Source organism: Echiichthys vipera (assembly GCF_963691815.1).
Source record: "Echiichthys vipera genome assembly, chromosome: 6".
NCBI classification, from domain to species: Eukaryota; Metazoa; Chordata; class Actinopteri; order Perciformes; family Trachinidae; genus Echiichthys; species Echiichthys vipera.
Window position 1 is genome coordinate 25,599,736 of NC_139831.1, and position 21,814 is coordinate 25,621,549.

A 21,814-nucleotide genomic window follows, 5' to 3' on the forward strand; every position below is an offset into this window, starting at 1 on the left:
AGCTAGAGAGTGTATTGTAATTGGTGTGTAAGCAGAAAACACTAACACACACACACACACACACACACAAACAGCTGAATGCAGAGTGGAAAAAAGTCAAGTGGATGTCTTCATATGACAAAGCCACTTGTGTTAATTAGTTTTGCCAGGGAGAGATATTAGCTAGTATTGCTGTAAACACAGGACATGTTTGCTATGGTTATGCTAAATGTCATGATGGGCACAAACATATGCACACACACACATTTACACACAGTGACATTGTGTTATTCCACATCTCTGTTATATTATATCTGCATATAACGTGAATGTTTCTAGAAATGCTGCTTTCTGCTCACAACCAGCCCACACAGAGAGTATGCAGCCCAGTTCCTCCCAATACCAAGTCTTTGTTCTTTAGCCTTTTGAAAACATGTTAAGCTCACATTTAAACTGTGATAAACAGCAATACTATGAATCATTAGCACATTGCTGTGCCATATCATGCAAGCTGAGTTATCACTTTGGTCCTATTTACAGGTAAATTACTTTCACACTTTGCAGTTAAGTTAGCATAACAGTTTACCTCGCCGGCTATAGTCAACAACTACCTATACGAACACATGACTTGCGTTGATAGTCAACAAGTAATCTAAATGTGTTGCTATGAATCACTCTGCTAAGTCAGGGGACTTAGATCAGAGGCCTAGATCAGATAAAACCTTTTTCTGAATGATCTGAAGTAATGTAAACACGTCATTGGTAGGCTGATATTTCAATTTCAGTGTAGTCTAGCTTGTACAGCTAGATGTACAGTGTTGGAATAAACCCTCACATCCATCACCTTTCAAGTGCCTCTCAAGTGCTGGATGTAAGGCCCCTTCTGCTATCCCTGCAATCTGTTTAGCAAGTTCACCATCGTTGTATCAGGAGCTTAGCGCCGCTCAAGATGATTGTGATTGGTTTAAAGAAGTATAAACAAGCCAGGGCATTTTCCCCACCCAAAACCAGCCCTCGTAGCAAGAATATGCTCCAGTGTTAACACAGGCCTGTGGACATCCATAGACTAACTTAGATACAGAGAGATTTTGTATTTGTTTCGAACTTAAAATGCAAGTTAAGCAAAAATTTGAAAAAAAAATTGACAAGGTCTACAACAGGCTACTGTTTTATGTTATATCCACAAGATCACTGGTCTTTTGGCCTGAGCAGTCAGTTAGGCTGTGATGCAATATTTTCCTATAATAATAATAACGTGCACAGCTGTGGAGTAGTAAGAAATCCAGACTTTTTAAATGCAAAAGATCAATAAGTTGGTCAAGGCGTCAGTTAAATTGAAAATGTAGATGTTAAAGAAGACATATTATGCTATTTTCAGGTTCATATTTGTATTTTGGTTTTCTAATTGAACATATTTAAATGTTTAAATGCTCGAAACACATATGAAAAATACTGATAGTGTTGTCTGGACTGGTAGGCACTCCAGATACACAAATGTTTGCAAAAGCAGCGAAAACGGTTTTTTTTATATATATATAAATATATCCCCTATAAGATCTCCAGATACAAAGAATTGAAACTAATTCGCAAATAAAACTGTAAAAAAAACCAACATTATAATGTAACTTATTTATTCCTACTCCGTCATGAGGTAAACAGCACCATTCAGCATTGAAAAACAAGTGTCTCCCTGCCTCTCTCTCCAGCTGCCGTAGTACAATAAGAGCGTATAAATGTTGAATATCACTAATCCCCTGCTCCATTTTTATTTTGCTCTGTCTGCATTCTCTGTGATCGTGAATAAATAATTTGCCTTTTTGCCCTCAGCAAGCGTTCACACTTTATAGCTCAAAGTTCACACAGAAAAACTGGTTCACGTTCATAGTTCACAATTTAGAATTATTAAAAGTAAGTACACAGTCCCAAAAACTGTACTAGTACTATTCTTTTCCATTGTCTCTTTGCACCAGCCACGCAGGTGTTACAGTTTAAAGTTTAGAGTGTGTAACGTGGTTTCCCAATGAAACGGAATATTTGAGCTACTAAAACCATCAACGGCGTGAGTTACTCCGAGGACCTGCATTCGCATTCTGCTGAAATTTACCAGTTAACATGGTAACTCTGAAACACCAGCATGCCGGGTGCCGTAAAACACATAATGGAATGACGCTCATGTTCATTAGTTTTAGAAGGATACGTTCAGTTCACCAAAAACATGAGCATGTTCATGAGCAACATTGCTTTGCGTAACCCCAAGATTAAATGTCAGAGAAGCTGATATTGCTCCTCAGACAACCGCTCAACATTTCAAGCCATTCTGGGTCTTGAGTACAGGATACTATTTTGTAGCAGTATTGTTGACTTAAAAAAAAGACAAATTATTTAGCTCAGCATTGATCTAAAAGTACTTTTCAATTCATTTTTTAAGAGTCAAGTTCATTGCGCAGCAAAGTCGATCACAGCCAAGCGTAAAATTAAGTGCGTCAACGTTTTACTGTGGAAAATGTGTCTGCAGAAGTTAAAAATATGCTCAACGTCAGATGCTTTCTAATGCAAAATTAGATGTAAGGTGCAGGTAGAGAGGGATACTGGCCTCTGTGTGTGTGTGTGTGTGTGTGTGTGTGTGTGTGTGTGTGTGTGTGTGTGTGTGTGTGTGTGTGTGTGTGTGTGTGTGTGTGTGTGTGTTGTGTGTGTCTGTGCTTGTTTGTGTCGGTAAAAAAGACAGCTCTGTAAGTGTGTTTTGTCATTTTGTCTCACTCAAAGCCAGTCAGCACACACAGATGCTTCTATGCTATATACACCGCACAATGAAAAAATGTTTCACACCACATTGAAGCATCACACACACACACACACACACACACACACACACACACACACACACACACACACACACACATAAACACACACACACACACACACTTATCTTTGCTCTGCTTTGCATGATTCGAGTTAACTTGTGATTAGATCCTGCAGAGTTCTAATCGTACTTTGATCTCACGTTTTAGCTGCGTCAGAAAACACACTCAGAGACGCACAAAGTTTTACACATACATTCATACATAAAGGTACATACAAGGGCATTCACTGGCACTTAATCACCCTGACACACACGCACAGTATGATACACACGTGGCAAAGCATCTGTATCAGCACATCATGTGGACGTGTCTAAAGACAAGAGATACAAACCAGCTTGAGGAGATAAATGTAACAGAATATGGAGAGAAAATGTGTTGCAAGCCCATCAGACACAGGGTTGTTGTGCGCTTTCACTTTATTCTTATAAAAACACTGAAGTACATTGAATTACTAAATAACAAGGGAGACAATATAGTGCAGTAGGTACAGAGAGCATATAAAGAGGACCATTCTTTTGCATTGTTTGATTTGTTTGTCTTTCTTTTGCTGTATAAGCCCGGCAGGGATCTAGATAAGAGCCTGCCTTATCTTTTTTCTCGCCATCTCAGCCAATCTATTGGTTTTGTCTGGAGCACTGAAGCTGTTAAGATCTGGCCTTGACTTAGACGATCAGGAGAGATGGAGAAAGAGGACAAAGAGATGATGAAGCGTGGAGGATGTGTTCACTTAATTTAACTCAATTTAACTAATGTAACTTCCTTTCCAGTATCAGAGTGAAGACATTAAAGTGTGTCTGTGTACATGTGTGTGTAAATCTGGCGTCGCAGAATTGTTTCCAGGATTTGTGTGCTCAAAATTTGCCAGTGACGCTTCCAGGAATTATTTTCAGCATTGCCGTGCCTGTGGAGCAACTGTTGAGCCTCACTGGGAGACAATAAAGAAAATAATTCCTTATGGAAATGGAACTGAATATGAAAAACATGCCAGTAAGAGTTGAATGAATAAGAAAAAGGAAAAACTTAGAAATGATTTGAGAGACAAATGATGGGAGATTTTAGAAGGTCACGTTCGTGGTGTTATCAAAACACCAAATGAGAAACGTTATATTGAAGAATGATGTTTATACTTTCAGTAAAGTTCACACACTTTGAGAATATACGACAACAAACTTTACAATACAATAGTAGTGTTGAACAGTTGAAATTAAAAAGAAAGCAGTAGAAAAATTTTCTTGGATGTATATGAAATGTAGCCTTGTGAGACCGTCATGATCTTGTGAGCTCCATTGTATTTTACTCGCAGATCGGTCTGGTAACATGCTGCGGAGAAAAACATGACTCATGCTTTTTTCTAACACTTTTTTCTCTTGGATCCATCTGTTGGAACATGGACCAGGCACCAAAAATTGTGCCTTTTATCCGTAAATTTGCATCACACAAACGGAAAACATCCTTTGCTGACATGTTTACTTTCTGAGCTTTGCCTCGACGCTGTTAGTATGTCATATGCTTCGTTGATCTGCTTGGTTGATTTGTCCCGTATGTTGGTGATAGACAGATGGTTTATCCAATCAGCAACCAGTATTTTTGCCCCTTCCCAAAAGATCTCCAAACGAGAGTTCCCAGATGGATATGCTGAACAAATGTGAATCAATCCATCAGGAGTCAGGTTATATGAAACGGACATGACCTTAAAACACACTTTACTGTATTTTAATATACACATAAGATATTTCCTAATTTGATATGACTGCAACATAAGTAATTGTGAATACTCTGTTTGGTAGACTGTTGCTGTTTGAGTGATTGTGGCCTTTAATTAGAATTCACTACCTCCTCATATTAAGAAATTTCAACTTTTCAAATTTGACTTTAAACGGACAAAACGCTAGTCTGGGTACCACACACATCTGCCGAGCTCATGTTTCATTTGCTCTGTCAGATACATCAGGGCCCCTCTTCCATTCAGACAGATTTCCAGCAACTTCAGATCTGATGATGCAGTTACAGAACTTAACTGGTGTTCTCTGTCCAGCACAATGCACCAGGCTCACAAAACTCAGATCAAAATGTAATATGAATCATGATTATGTTACTGTATTTCCATATTACTCACCTCATTTTTTTGAGAAAGACATATTAGTGTACTGTTTAGCTGTAATTTGAGAAAGTTTGTGACCTGGCCACCATTGTTTTCCTGATTTAAAGTTGTATTCCTTAAGGTTTCCACCTATTTAATTGCCTATTAAGTTAATATTTATAAGTAAGAGAGTGAGAGTGAGTTAAAACAATGGTGATTAATCATGTGACCCACTAATGAAAGCCCTTCTACTTGCCTTTTTTGCTGAGTATCCCGATACCTGTCTGTGGCAACATTTGCGGGCTAGAAGGAAATAAGCTGCTATGTAAGTGACGCTTCTTACAGCGGTTGGTCTGTCGTCCCAGATGTAACCAATGGTTATGCTGCGTTAACTTGTAATCCGAAATCTGGAATTCCATCTTCTGAGTCAGGCTTGTCAGAAGGGTAGAAGTATAGTGTGTGTATGGACTTAGGAGGGTAACATATAGGGCACAGACTGGAAGTAGGGAGGCGAATGCGTTTCAATAAAGTTTACAAAAGAGAACAAAAAGTTGGAGGGCACTGAAAGAACAGGCTTTCCTGCAGTTCCATCTTATCGCCACAAAGGCAGCTAGAAACAAGGTATCTTATGCAGTACAACTTTAAGCAGCATCAACGATTAATTACACAATATGCTTAATTGCTCTGACAGATCCAGGCTTTGTTCAAAACTCCACCCACAGAGAAACATTTCCCCCTTTATTTAGGAGCTATGCTCCGCCCATGCTCGCCACTTGTCAGCGCTTCTTGCTGGACTGTGCTCTGGCTGTCGGAAGAGGAGCTCACCCAGTAAGAAGAGAACTGACAAAACCATGAATACGAGGAGGAGCTGATGGGGGAAAATAAGTTTTCAGGGCCTTTAAAGCTCAAAAGGAACGTTGCCATTTTTAGAGTAGCTCAGTGAGGCTCTGTGATGTATTTGTTAGATGCTGTGGGTGTAATTACAAAAGGCTCTCTAAAGATTGTTATGGTTGCCCTCAAATTCCCTCGATTAAACCGCCAGGACCGACACTCTCACTTACAATAGTAAGACAGGATTACATTACACTGCAATCAATTCTAACTGAATAGATATAATTAGATGACCTGAGTATGCAAAAAAATCAGGAAGGGAATTTTTTGTGTGTCTTTCAGGACTTGGCAGAGGTGCATGATAAAATTACAAATGATGTGGTAATATGTACAATTACAGAACCTCTACTTGTAAAAGTGCATAACAAATATTCATGGTAAAGTGAATGATGCTATTTGCACAATGCATTTATATGTAAACAAAACTAGAGAGTACAGCTCAACTCTACCTCTATGTCACACACTCGTTATTAAAACCCCATGTCAAACATCAATAGCCCAATCAAACTCTCCAAAAGTTGGAGGGCTCTGAAAGAACAGGCTTGCCTGCAGTTACATCTTATCGCCACAAAGGCAGCTAGAAACAAGGTATCTTATGGTGTACAACTTTAAGCAGACCAAGCACCGCCCCAACTCACATGTGTCTCTCAGCACCATGTAATTTTGTTGTGTTGAATGATTGTAGGTCTATCCAATTGCGTGCAGATGCATTTTGGTCTACACCCCTGATAGTTCCCCTTGGAAATCCAAAATGAATTGAGAGGTCCCAGAATAATACTCAGATATAGCAAGGCGAAACACCAAGCGGACAAAACTCATTCCAAATTGGGAGTGAATCTGGTTAATTGGCTTTCATTTCCGTATGTAATGGTGCAGGTGATACACTGGGCAACCCCAGTCAGTGGACGTATGCCTCTGGTGTGTCTGAGCTTTGGTGTGAACTTTGAATGTTGAGTTTTTTTCTGCAAGTGAGAAATCCTACTCATTTTGCCCTTAAACAGAACCTCTACACTAAGATTGATAGCATTTCAAACAGCAGCCTTTCAGATAAATCAGAATAGAGTGATTGTGTCAGATACTGACTAGCTGGAACAAAAATGCCGCAATTTCTAACAAATGATGTATTGAATGCACATTGTCGTAGAAATGTGACTCCCTCCAACAAAATAATCAGTACATCGGGGGTGTGAATGAGGCTTGAGAAGAAAAAGACATTAACAAGTTCCAAACATATATGTACTCTGTATAAGTTATGCTCTGTCTTACCAATTGAGTTATACTGTATAACCAGCACTTTTCTTTTTATTGCACTGCATCCTGCAAGCTTGAAATATGCATTCTTCATGATGCAACCACAATTTGGAGCCAAGATTGAAGACTCTTAGCTGGCAGAAAGATGTCCATTCAACTCTCATTTACTTTGTCTGCAGGGTTGATTATTCGTACAGTAGCTGACAAATGAGGTGAGGATGTTTTTTGTTCACAGGGATCAGTATCACTTTGTCATTGCATGTATCTATAGCTCACACGTAGTAATTCTTGTGTTGACCTGTTAAAACATCACTTTAAAGTGTCTCCTTACCAACTGCCACCTTTCTCTCTGCTGTGTCTCATCACAATGTGTCCTTTTTTTGCTGCATCAAAGCACAGCAGGGAGACTGACAAAAGGAAATGGTAGTTTCTATCCATATGGTGTCCAGTAACACACACACACAAGCAGCGAGGGAGATAAAAGATCTAACAGCAACAATCTTTGGCCGACTGTAGCGGTCGCCCACATAAATGTCCGCTTGGCTCGGCTCTGATCATATAATTGCTCTGCTCTGCGCACACCTCTCCCACACACACACACACACACACACACACACACACACACACACACACACACACACACACACACACACACACACACACACACACACACACACACACAAACACACACACACAGATCGAGAGCACCATCAAAAGAGTGTATACTGAAGTACACTTAGGAATTCATACACACACACATACACACACACACACACACACACACACACACACACACACACACACACACACACACACACACTTAAACCTGGATATATACAGCACCCACTCAGTCACTGTTCTATGTGACATGAAGCGGACTGTTCACACATGCAGGATAGTCTGCAAGCGTCCACACACACATACGCAGCAAATACCACACAAAAACTCCCACCAGCTCACCCACACAGTCAGAACGCTGAGTGCGAGAAAGACACAGACATGCAGGAAGAAAATAGGTGAGAGAAGAGGAAGTAAAAGATACAACTCTGAAGGTCCCCCTTCTCACTACGCTTTACAAAAGACGGATTTACTCTCACAAGATAAATTCAAGATAATTGTGTTGTATAATTTCTACTCACCACATTTTGTCTATTTGTCAGATTAAAAGTGAATCACTTCTCTATTCTGTAGGAATTTTCACCACATTATACTTATGGGGAGGAGTTCATGTTGGTGTCAGGGTGGCCTGGAAGACTTTTTGGCAAGTTCCTTTCACCACATCAGCAACCCAGCTGTAGGGCTGTTGTTGTGTACATGACCCTGAACTTTGACCTCCTTTTAGAGGATGAAATGTCCCTCCAAGCAGGAATATTATGACAGAATATATCGTTCTGCTGCCAGTAAATTAAGTATTCATGAATGGGGCCTGGTATGTTTATTTGCTAACATATATATATATTTCTATGTGTTATTTCTCCATAAAATGTAATATTCACAACTAAATAAAAAGCCTATCATACAAGTAAAAGAAAAATATATCTTCAGGTATTATATACTTAAGGTATAATTTGTCATTTTAAGAAACACTTTCAAGAGTTAGATGAGAAGATTGATACTACTTCATGTCAGTGCAGTAAATACATAGATTAGCCAGCAGCTAAGCACAAAGACTAGAATCGGGGAAATACAGTTAACAAAATATAGAAACAAGACTTTTTTGCTCTAAGACTCAATGTACACACAAGGCCGATTTCTCTCAAATTTTGTTCACAAATGGGTTTCTGTGTTATTGTGTTATTGAGCACTTCTCCTGTGCTGAGAGCATTCACCCAGGACACGTGTGGCATATCAAGATGCTGATTAGACAGCATGATTATTGCACGTGTGCCTTAGGCTGGACAAAATAAAAAGCCACTCTTCAATGTGCAGCTTTATCTAAGCCTGTGAATGTTCTCATTTGTCCAGGTCACAGCTATCCCGAAAGCAATTTCAGTCAAAAGCAACTGGACTTGATTATTTGTCTAGGAAGACGTTTCACCTCTCATCCAAGAGGCTTCATCAGTTCATGTACGCATCTGACCAGCCTGGTCAGATGAGAAGAATAACCAAGTCCAGTTGCTTTTGACTGAAATTGCTTTCGGATAGTTTTATCTAACAATATTTGAGAGAAATAAGCCTTTTGTTTACACAGAAAAAGACTGAGATCTTTCATTTCAGCTCATGAAAAATTGGAGCAAAAACAAAAGTGCTGCGTTTATATATTTTTTTTCAGTGTAGATTATCTGGTTCTGTCGAAAGGTAACACAAAGCACGTACTAACACCTCTAAAGCTCATTAACATGTCATATCATGTTTGTTTAATCTGTGTAAAACAACAACAACAACAACCCTCCTCTTTTTTTTTTTTTTTAAAGGGGGTTGTTATATGCTGGACTATTTCTTAGTTGGGAACCTTAACTTCCAGGAGTCTCCACAGGTTGCTTGACAACAACTCCAGGTCAAAAAAGGTATATTTTATACCTTTTAGTCGGAGGCATACCAACAGTTTTCAACAATTTCGCTCTTTATGCTATGCTAAGCTCTTCATAATTATCAAACAGACTTGAGAGTGACATCTTCTTTTCTAATTCTCACCAGAAAGTGGATAAGCATGTTTCTCATAACTATTCCTTTAGAGTTTAACAGCTAAGATATGACTGACAGTGAAAAACAACCACCACACGCCATCAAATTCTGATTCAAATGTTGATGTATAAGAATAAGTCACATCACCTCCACCACATGGGTGTTAAAAAACAGAACATCGTTGTCTCATCAACGATTAATGACACAATATGCTTAATTGCTCTGACAGATCCAGGCTTTGTTCAAAACTCCACCCACAGAGAAACATTTAGGAGCTATGCTCCGCCCATGCTCGCCACTTGTCAGCGCTTCTTGCTGGACTGTGCTCTGGCTGTCGGAAGAGGAGCTCACCCAGTAAGAAGAGAACTGACAAAACCATGAATACGAGGAGGAGCTGATGGGGGAAAATAAGTTTTCAGGGCCTTTAAAGCTCAAAAGGAACGTTGCCATTTTTAGAGTAGCTCAGTGAGGCTCTGTGATGTATTTGTTAGATGCTGTGGGTGTAATTACAAAAGGCTCTCTAAAGATTGTTATGGTTGCCCTCAAATTCCCTCGATTAAACCGCCAGGACCGACACTCTCACTTACAATAGTAAGACAGGATTACATTACACTGCAATCAATTCTAACTGGATAGATATAATTAGATGACCTGAGTATGCAAAAAAATCAGGAAGGGATTTTTTTGTGTGTTTTTTCAGGACTTGGCAGAGGTGCATGATAAAATTACAAATGATGTGGTAATATGTACAATTACAGAACCTCTACTTGTGAAAGTGCATAACAAATATTCATGATAAAGGGAATGATGCTATTTGCACAATGCATTTATATGTAAACAAAGCTAAAGAGTACAGCTCAACTCTACCTCTATGTCACACACTCGTTATTGAAACCCCATGCCAAACATCAATAGCCCAATCAAACTCTCTGTCAGGCTGTTCAGTGAGACACAACAAATCGATCCCTAATAAAAGACCATCAGCAGATCTGTCATCAGCTGGCCATGGATTCACAAATGAGCACAACAGCAGCAACAATGACAGCAGCAGTAAAACAGGCTGATCATTACACACCCTCAGCAGAAAAGGAGGGAGGCGAGGAAACAGAGAGACGGTTATCTGAGCTCTGACATGTACTTTGGAGAGAAGTGTTATGTGAGAAAGGAGGCGAGGAGTTGGTGACTGTGTACAGAAAGAAATGGGTGGAACAAAGTGAAAGTGGGTATCCGTTGCATCGAGTTAAGAGATATCAATGCATCAGAAAGGACGAGAGTGGAGAGAGTTGTTGGGAAAGAAGAGAGGGAGCATATTTGACAGCAATAACAGGAGGAATAGCATGAGAAAAGACAAGAGGTAGCGTTATCGTTGTATTAAAAAAGGATGACAGTTTCACAAAAAAACAAAGTAAGAGACATAAACTTAAAAAAACAAAAAACAACACAAAGCCTGGGAACTTTCAAGGAGAGAAAGGCTTATTTTGAACAAAATAACATGGATTGGTATTGCGCCTGCAGATAACAAACACCAAGGCTGTTCATCCTACCTGAGTTCCTCTTGGAGATGTACTTGACGTCGTCACCGGCTCCCGAGGCGAGGAGGAGGAGGAAGAGGAAGAGGACGGATAAAGTCTTCATTTCTCTAGTCTCCACTGGCACCTTCAGAAAACAGGACACAGAAAAGACAGTGAACTGAAGTGTTACGGATAACATCGCATTCTGATTCTCACTGGCAACATTACCAGTCAAGAGTTTGGACACGCTTTCTCATTCACTTGAATGGTAAAGTGTGCCCAAACTTTTGAAATTTAAAACACCGTATACCATAGGTGCCATGGGTGGATTATGAGACAATGGGCCCATAGGCACATACACGTAAGAGGCCCCCCAACCTGAACTAGACACCAGAACTAAAAGTCTTTTTATCATTGTGCACATCTTTTTGGTCATTTTGTGGTCATTGTGTGATTGTGTGTTCATTTTGTAGTTGTTTTTATAGTTATTTTTCGTCTCTGTGAGTTTTTTTGCATCTATTTTAGTCATTTTGCATGCTTCTGGCTGTTTTTAGTCATTATGTGTATGTTTTTGATTGATCTGTATCAATCATTTAGTATCTCTTACTGCTCATGTTGCATCTCTGTAGTCATTTGGGGTCATTTGTAGTAGTTCCTGTGGTCATTTTACATCTATTTGTGATTGTTTTGTGTATTTTCACCAACATTTTGTGACTTAATTATAATATTAATAATTCATTTTATTTATATAGCGCTTTTCAGTGACCCAAAGTCGCTTACAATGACATGAAAACAAAAAACAAAAACAAGAAGGGATTAATGACAGTCAGGACGGGACAATCAAAAAACGCAAAAGTAAACAAAAGCAATAATGGAATGTGGCGTAGATAATAATGATACAGTACAGAAAGAAAAACAGATCAAGTACAGAGACAGTTACAAGTCATAGGGCCCGTTTGGCCTGTGCCCGGTAGGTCCGTTCAGTAATCATCCATTATAGGGGCTGACTCTCCAGCACTCGAGCACCCATTGGCTATTGGGAGCACCCAAAGGAAAATCATATCGTGAGTTGATGAGTCTCACGTTTATGATCAGGTTTTTGAAGCATCCCATTTATGTGTTTTTGTATGTAAATGCTATAACCTGTTTTTAGAAACCTAAGCCATTATTCTGTTTATGATAACCTGAATATGCTAGTCAGGGTAATCTGAAAGATACTGGGATAATGTTGCATGAAAACATCTCACCCTGACTACCTTTTCAGACACAGCTCCACCCAAATGATGTTACAGAAACAGAAATAATGGCGGCAGCAAAAGCTTCCGCAGAGTGTCAGTTTCCTCATTGCACCAAATTTTGTCTTTCGGTAATGAAAGAGACTGCATATCTTCCCCTACTGCTCCCCTTACGTATACGGACGTAAAGACAGTGACAGGCTAGTCTGGATTACCGATGTACTTTGCTGGGATACAGCCTGCCATCGGGCTTTCGCCTTCCCTTCTGTTAACTATGCTATCTGGCTTAGAGCTGCCCAAGACGATTGTGATTGTTCAAAGAAATAATAACCAGTGAAGCCAGACATTACTCCAAATAGAATGCAGTAATCAGTAAACAGGTTTCTAGTATTTATCATGTATAAAGAGACCTGAATGTCCTGTTTTTTTCTGTAAACATCATAAGGGGAGTATCATAGGGATCTTAGTGTTCATGTAAACACGTTGTCAGGAGACTAGGGCAAACAGCACAGAGTTAACTGTGCTGAATTATAGATGAGGACATTTACATAAGAAAAAGTTCACATGTAATAAGTAATATTAAAGTATATCTGACTAAAAAAGATAGAAAGACCATTTGTACAACTCTCAAAATCTCTGCATTAACAACACATCCTCATAACTTAACAGAATAGGACGATTGCCAATTACTCCAAAACAATCTATAAAGCCCATTGGAGTAGAAACTTGCAACCACTTGCAACCACTTGCAACGTGCAGGTCTGCAACATTCTGAAACTTGCCCGTTCACACCAGTGATACGAGGTGAGACAATGCATCATCTCTATAGCAAGGCTTCTCTGTAATTCTATTCTAACCTCCAACTTTTCAGGCTTTTTTTTCGTAGCTGGATATAATTTGTAGCATTATAAAATATAAATGAGGGCAGATATAGTAAGATACTTGCTACAGCTCCAGTTCTAGTTATGATGAAATGGCAAAAAAAAACGTTTAATGTCCCTGAATCACTGCTTTGTTCTGGATTACGGCCGGCGCTCCCTCTCCTTATTCATTTTATTGCTCGTTCGACCCTCTCTCTCTCTCTCACTCTCCTCGTCTCTTTTTCTCTCTCACACACACGCTCATTGAGACTCCGTCAAAAAGGGCTTTATCAACCAGCTGACGGTTTTTCAGTGACTTGACCAGCGGACTTTGTTAATATTTAATTGGCTGTTGCAACAGGTGACGTGTCTTTTGTTCTAAAACCAGCTGCTGGAGACTTGACAAGCTGAATTGCATGCTGCACCATCAGCCGGTGTGAGTCCAGACAAGATGGGTCAGTTCACACCTCTGCAACTTTCACCTGCGACGTTCTAAAACGGTTTTGTTGCGTTGCGAATCTTTGGTCTGAACTGGGGTTCTTTTACATGTTGTAACAGCGGTAGTTTAAACCATGTGACCGCTTGATCACTTGAAAGGTATATTTAACATTCTGAAATGACACTACTTAGGTTTAAGTAACAAAACTGTGTGGTATGGGTTATAAAAAAAGTTCATGGGTTGGCTTACAATGAGTCACAGACATAACTCACTTGGAAAAAGTCCTGCTTGTTTGACCTTTTAACCCATTTCAAACGTCCTTTGTGTTCAGGGCTCTTATAACTATGTCAGCTTCATTATCGTGTGCTCCAATGACAATTCCTACTGCCACTCGAGATTGACCCCCGACAACATGTAAATATGGATCATTATAAACTGCTTTCAACCTATATGGATCTTTTTTGGGTGAGGACGGCACTAACAATTCAAAAAATGCTGCCTAATCGAACCACAGTATATTTAGTTGCAGTTGTTTCGCTGTCATTTAAACATTAGGTGTTTCTGCTCCATTTTATCCGAATGCAAGCCAGGATTCATGTTAATACTAATATTTGAAATATATTGGAAATACCTACTTGCACATGCTAAAAGTCTCATTGGAGCATTAGAAAAATATGTGTACATCCATTTTTGTTTTGTTGTTTTGATTTGACATGACTGTTTGTATCGCTCAGCCTTTACAAGCTACAAATCAAAAGAAAAATGAAAAAAGGGTTACCCCAAATAGTGTTGTGTTTGAGCCAATATGCTGTTAAAAGTGAAAAACCAAACGCTTTATTACAACTATGGCAGTGACAACAGCAGAAGAAAAAAAACATTAATATTGATCTGAAACAGGTTTGGTGGGGTTTAGAAAATGTCTTTTTTTCGACTGATTAAATTGAAAATACAGAAACTAAATTAGTTTCGATCATAGGCCATGAATACAAAGGCTGCACAAGCTTTGGGTGTCACACACACACACACACACACACCTTTTTCTTTGAGCTAGCCATGTGAAATCACATTGAAAGAACACAATCAGATTTTCTCATGCTTTCTGTGTACAAAATGTAGCATCTACAGACACACACACACACACACACACAAACACAGTTTACCAGTCATTGTATTTTTCATACATAGAACAATAAAGGGAACAAACTCCACCTTGACTTCTGATTGAAATCACAATCACAATCATCAATTTGATTCACATGAACAGTGGGGTAGATGATGATAGAACCTAGTTGGGAGGAGGTATGTGGTTTGCCTTTGAATATGGGCAATGAAATGATTGGATGGGGATCTGAAACCAGGACCAAATTGATGTGAAGAACAAAGTGAAAAGAATAATAACATGATGAACGATAATGTATGATGTTGCCACTACCCGTTGAAAATTACTCCTCTGTTGGCTTTCCAGGCATAGCAGGATTTGACTGAATTGACAATGACTTTCTGTCACGTTCTGTTTACATTGTACCAATAGGGTCCGCCATTTCAGGTTGCCAGGGTTGTCTGTTGTTGAGCGCAGCTACTGTAGGCTGGCACTGGGTGAAGCGAAGGGGGCGTTATTGGTCCCAGCAGCTGAGTGACCGGAGACGGGCAAGAACCAGAGTCGATATAGGCCAAACATTCACTCCATGGACTGAGATAAAAGAGTTCAACGGCATTAAAACACACGCCCAAATGGCTACGTTTCTCCTTGATTGGTAGGCTAACTCACATGTTTACTTAGCTGTAACAGTAACGGCTAACGGTAACCGTCAGTCATACTCCTCTGCAATACTTGTTTTTATGGTGCAATTTGCCAGAGGGGATGGGTTCAAATGGACTCAAAAAGGCTCTGGTCATCTGTAGGCTTTCGGGCCGGGTCTGACCAACCTGGCAACCCGACTGCTGGAATTATTTTTTAATGAACCAACTTTAGAAACTAGATAGTGGTGTTCTGCTCATATTCATATTCAACCATTAAATGCAAATTGGAATGTTGTGACGTGTCATCTAGCGTTTAGTTTTCTAGTCTCTGAGCAGCAGCCAGTACACCAGTTTCTGGCACTCAAGCTGAGGAGGCAGGATCAAGCACAAGCCATGATGAAGCCTTAACTTCAGAGGCTGGTCTGAGGCATGACACTTCTGGGCTGAGTTAAAGTCCCATTCCCGCCCTGATTGAAAGTAATATGTTTTGCTTACTTTTGGTTTGCTTTTGTGGATTATGAGACTTTTGTATTTTTCTTACTTATTAGGGGGAGATTTTCTGTGAGCCTCTAGTACATTTTTTTTAATGTCACCTGCACAACTTGCTTCTTTTCTCATGTTTGTTTTGTTCCTGCTGCTTTGTTTCATTGTGCAAATTAATCAAATAAAAAAAAAACATATATATATATTTTTTATTTGATTCCTCTTCCTGGCCTCACAGGTTACAGTCAGTCTCCACTCATCAGAGGAAGAAAACAGGTTGTGTTAGGTAATGTTAAACTATAGCAGAAGAAGCAAAATTGAGCAGTTGTCTTTAGGTAAAGACAGTGAGGCAGACACTTGGACAAACAACAGAGAAAAGTCAAAGTGTGAGTCAGTCATATGTGGGTAGTGTTGATCAGGTTCTTTTGGAAAAGTCAAAACATAAACCGAAAGAGAAATACCATTGGAGTTTAGAGTTAAAACCTTAAGCGCTTTAGACATAAACACCTAGAAATAGGAATATATAACTTAATAAAACTTCGGAAGGAAATGCATATTTTCCCTTGCCTCCTCCACAAGACATGGGTCAGCTACAAAAGAGATGTTGTGGAGCTAGCTGGGATTCAGGGTCTTGCTAAAGAACACTTTTAGCACATAAGTAGTGTCTCAATGTGAGGCCTAAAGAAGCATTCTGTGTGGCCTCCAAAAATGACATGAAATACATGCATTATATTTGAATCAGCCGCAGCCCATTTCAATACTTTCACTCTCATTGCTACAGCACCTCCTAACAAGTGTGTCATGTAAGAAATGACAACTTCTAGAAAACTACCGGTTGCATGAATACTACTGGTATTTTGCGATTGTCGCAGGAATTACTTCCTCTAATGAATGCTACTTCTGTCAGTAGAAGCGGGATGGAAAAGACACCACTGGGAGAAAAAAAAACGCTGGATGGTGGAGGTTTCAGGAAAAATGGTTCAACTCGTTTTATCAGCAAACAAGTGAATTTGGTGCTCCAGGAAATTAATGTTAAACGCCATTAAGATAAATAAATGGTTGATTTCACATGATTGTGTTTTATGCATACATTTTTCCTGTAAAGCCCTTAATCATTTGCTGGCTCCCTAAATTGGTAACTTTAAGAACCCTTTAGCACAAAAGGAGGCTTAGGGAGTCCAAGAGGGGAATCTGACCACCAATCATCTGGGCCACCAAACATAATAAAGCTTAATTTCACTGGCGTGGCCCAATTCTTGAAAAAACCTGTGCCAAAGTGCCCTCTTGGGAGTCAAAACGCATGCTAAAGTGGCCTCTAGAAACCAAAATGTGTGCTAAAATGCCCTCTTCAGTGGCAAGGACACGCTATATGTGCCCTTTTTTCCTTTTTGCCCCTGCCCTTCAAAAAGTCTGTGCACGCCACTGTTTAATCTCACAATTAATTGGATTTTAATTGAATAAGAAAACTACATATCCTTAATGAATCAGTATATGAAAGTATACCACTGTTATGTTGCAGAAACCTTCCCAAAGAATGATGTAACAGAAAAACGTACAAAAGAGCTGAAGACCTTTACTGCACTAGTACTACATCACTGCAGAGTATAAGAAGACACATACACACACATATCTTTTTTTTTCCATTTTCTGAACCTTTTAGTCTGAAACACAGATGCTTAACGCAACTGAAGGAGTGTGCGTGTGTATGTGTGTGTGTGTGTGTGTGTGTGTGTGTGTGTGTGTGTGTGTGTGTGTGTGTGTGTGTGTGTGTGTGTGTGTGTGTGTGTGTGTGTGTGTGTGTGTGTGTGTGCGTGTGTTTGCGTGAGTGTGTGTGTGTGTGTGTGTGTAGTGATGGTTCTAAATAAAAGTGGTTCAGTTGGAAGGGATTTGCGATACTGGCTGCATTAGATGCTGTCTAGATATGACATTGAATTAGATATAATCAGGGGCGGTTGGTGCCTGAGTGGAAAGAGCAGTCACCCCATGTAAAGAGGCTGAAGGTCCTGGAGGCAGCAGCCACGGGTTCGACTACAACTTGCGGCCCTTTGCTGCATGTCTCCTCCTCTCTCAAGGCTTAAAAACTGCCAAAAAAATAATCTTTAAAAATAGATATATTAAGCCACTAACGTCAAAATTAGAGAGAAAATTACATTTTAGTTTACATAGCATGTAAATGCCATCAGTTATAGCTGAAGTTGTTAACTTTAGTTAAAAAATATGTTTTCATTCAATATTTGCTGAAATTGTCACTATATCCTGACAGCACGAGACAGCAAATCTGTAAAAAAAAAAAAGTCCTGTACCTCTGCATTGAGCTGCTGCTCCCTGTCTGCTGCTAAGGGCATCTGCTAGATTTCACCGCGCCTGACCTAAGACAACCAATCAGAGCCGAGCAGTCACTGACGCAGTGTCAATGAATGAAAATGGTATTGAGTATTTTCCTGGGTATCTGTATCGACTTTGAAATTCTAGTATCGTGACAACCGTACCAGGGACGTGTGTAAGTTCACTTAAGGTGACCGGGGACATTTTGCCTAATAAATAGTTTATCCATGTGGGGGAGAATATCCAAAGCTATAAGAAAGACAAACAGCAGAGGAAACAGAAGCTGTAATGATTTTATCATGCATAATTTCATAACTCACATCACCTTGAGGATTCCACAAGTAGTCTTTTTGCATACACACATACTAAGGCTTTCCTTCTCCCTCTCACACGCACATTAAGCTATCCTTCTTTTACACAGGCTCACTCATAGTGGCTGCACTCTTCCTCTAACACTCTGATTCTCACATAGGCCCCCTCATCACCAAACACTGAGCTTTCTTTATCTTGTTCTCTCAGTCGGCCCGTCTGCACTGCCTCACACCCATCACATACACACAAACACACACCAAGGTCAGTCTCCCTCTTGCCCTTTTTTCCACACACTTGCCAAGACAGCAGAGGCAGCTTGTTTGATTTGTGATAAACCATGAATGCAAGCATGGAAATGGAATCGTATGGTCTGCATTTGTGTGTGTGTGTGTGTGTCATACCATGGTCTTTTTCTGCACAAACATACAATCGTTCATACACGGGGGAAAAAGGACGGCGAAATCCGGTAAAGATACTAACAGAAGGACGTGGCTAACACTGATTAGCTTGGGACATTACGGTGAAGCCCTTAAAATCGCTTTTGTAACCACTAATACTGCTCAAAATAACACCAAACCTCTGCGGTAGCATGATAAGTATCCCTACACAGAAAACGACAACAATGGGCTCCTTCCTTTTGGATCGACTTTGATAATCCACTTGAATGGACTTTACTACGAGAGTAGCTGGTACAGGGGCCAGTAGGTAAGTCTTTAAAACACTCTTTTAATAAACTCTGGGCCCACTAACTACGTTGGTAGTGTTTTGTTTTATGTGTGCTTATCATGCTACTGCAGAGGTTTATTTTTATTTTGAGCAGTATTATATAATAGTTCATACACGGAACGAAACTGTCTCAATGGCTCATTTAATGTATGTCAGTGCTGAAAAAGACCATGGAATGATTTTGCACTGGAATTACACTTTATGGTATTTAAACAAAAATTACCAACAGAATAAATTACCATCAAAGAGAAGCAAAGTGATAAAAGAAACAAAGCAAGAGAGTGGATGTCAACTCTGGATGAAAGGGTAAGCACAAAGAGCAAGCGAGAGAGAGAGAGAGAGAGAGTCAGAGAGAGAGAGAGAGAGAGAGAGAGAGAGAGAGAGAGAGAGAGAGCAGGAAAGAACTAACACTATTAAAGCGGTACATTCCCACTTATCATTCAATCCTCTCTGTTTCTTTGCTTTTCTGTCTGTCTCTGATAATGATATCCCAACACAAGAGCACAGGGAGATCTAGACAGGGTCAGAGTGTGTATAATGCAATGTGTCACACATTAAATGCCGAAAGGTGGAGCTATGCAGAAAAATATATACTTCCATGTGAGTTTGTGTGTCTGGGGGATTCAGTCATTCAAATCCTCTGAAGGTCCCAAGGATATAATCTTACCAAACTTTGGGCTACACACGTTTTTCCCAGGTCTTTCCTACATTTAAAGGCCATCTCTTGGCGCCCTATTCTTTTGTTGTTTATCCTGGGAAACACATAATTTGCACGACCCTCAAACGTGATTATGAATAATCTTCATACACAGATCCATACGTTTTGTATGTTTTTCACTCAAGTTTCCAGATCGTCTATGAAACACAATCTACACATAAAACCCATACACTATGTACAATTTCAACAGATAAGTCACCACAACCTGGTAATAAACCCGCAACCCAACTCAAGGGGCGCTAAGTTAACATAGCTGTTAGCTTAGCTGTTACAAGAAATACACCTGCAAATTTAAGCAGAGCTGGACTTAACTGTTTCCATTTATATCCGCTTGTCACCAGGATAGTGGCCATGGCTTTCACAAAGCCTCATGGTGGGGAAAAGGATGTATCCAACATATTTCAATAAATCAAACAATCAATCCATCAGTAACTTACTTCATTACTAGCCCCCAACGTAAAAACTGTGATTTTGTAACCTAAATTTTGGCAGGTATGGAATATTGTGTGTAGAAGCAAAGTTATTTTGAAGTCAAAGCTTTGTGATGTTGTCTTATGGCATTCCAAGAAAGAAAGACTTAAATGATGATGGTAATCTGACATATTCTGTCTATGCTGTTTTTGGTGAAAGGTTAAAAGTTCAAATGATAGTTCTAAACAATAAGCAGATTTTATAAACTGGTTTAATTTAAAGTCAAAGACTTGCAGACATGCGTGAACGAACACACACACACACACACACAAATACACCCTCCACCACCCCACTCACTCTGATAGCAAGCTATTCTTGTCCCAAATAGACTAGTGTTAAGCCATTAGGCCGCTTCAGCCACACATCCAATATTAAAGACAGCCTCCAGCCCTATTCTGTCATACTATCTGTCTCTCCCAAACTGCATGAGTCATGATGTTTTGGCTACAGAGGCCGTCTGTTTTACATGGAAACATAAGCCGCCTTGTCATCATTATGAAAGATTTGATACATGTCATTTTAATCTCTGCAAGAAGAAGTGCAATGTGTTTGAATCGAGTGTCACGCACCCTTTTCCATCTAAAATGAAACACTAAGGTTTAGAACCCTGTCATGCTGCATCTAAATACTTCCATCATTCTGACCACAAGGAATTATGAAAATGTGTTTTAGGATACAGAATATTTCTAAAAGAATCAACCAAAACACACCAGGGCAGCCAGTGCATTGTAATTTCACTTCATGTTTCTCACAACCTCTCAGTCAGCAGTGGAGCCAGTGGTTACAGAGGACCAACTTCAACTCAACATCCTGGATTCAAGTCTCTGTGTCAAGAATCCGTCCTACTAAAGTATTTTTGAGCAAACCAGAAGATTCTCTAAACCAGGGGTCTGTTTCACAAAGCAGGTTCAACAAACTCTGAGTCTAACCCTGAACTCTGAGTTGATCTACTCTGAGATAGGAAACTCTGAGTTTTCAGTTCCAGAACAGCAGATTTGCGTTAGGTTGATCAACTCAGAGTAGTTTGACCTGGAGTTAAGCGTGTGCACCACAAGTAAAAAAAGACAGCATCAATGGAGCCCTAATTCGACGAGTCACCATAGCAACTGGGAAGCAGAGCGTAACGCTACCACTGGAATTGGAAATATTAATGCGCTCATACGGAGAGTTTGAGTAGGTTTTTCACCGAAAGTGTAACACCGCTGCAGCAGCAAAAGAGACGGAGACGGTGGGGGAGGACATTGCTGCTCGGGTCAGTGCGTAAGTTTAAACGTAGTGGCTGTTTTATGTTGTATAAAAAAACTCCC

At 39.8% G+C, this 21,814-nt stretch overlaps 1 protein-coding gene across 1 annotated transcript in view; it reads right to left on the reverse strand.

The window, feature by feature from the left end:
• Positions 1–11,322, reverse strand: part of il1rapl2 (interleukin 1 receptor accessory protein-like 2) — a gene marked incomplete at both ends in the record, with an annotated part of 379,427 nt that extends 368,105 nt beyond the window's left edge. The window contains one exon of the mRNA XM_083915266.1: positions 11,232–11,322. Coding sequence (XP_083771392.1) covers positions 11,232–11,322 — 91 coding nt within the window. The remainder of the gene's footprint in view (positions 1–11,231) is intronic.
• Between the last annotated feature and the right edge of the window lie 10,492 nt (positions 11,323–21,814).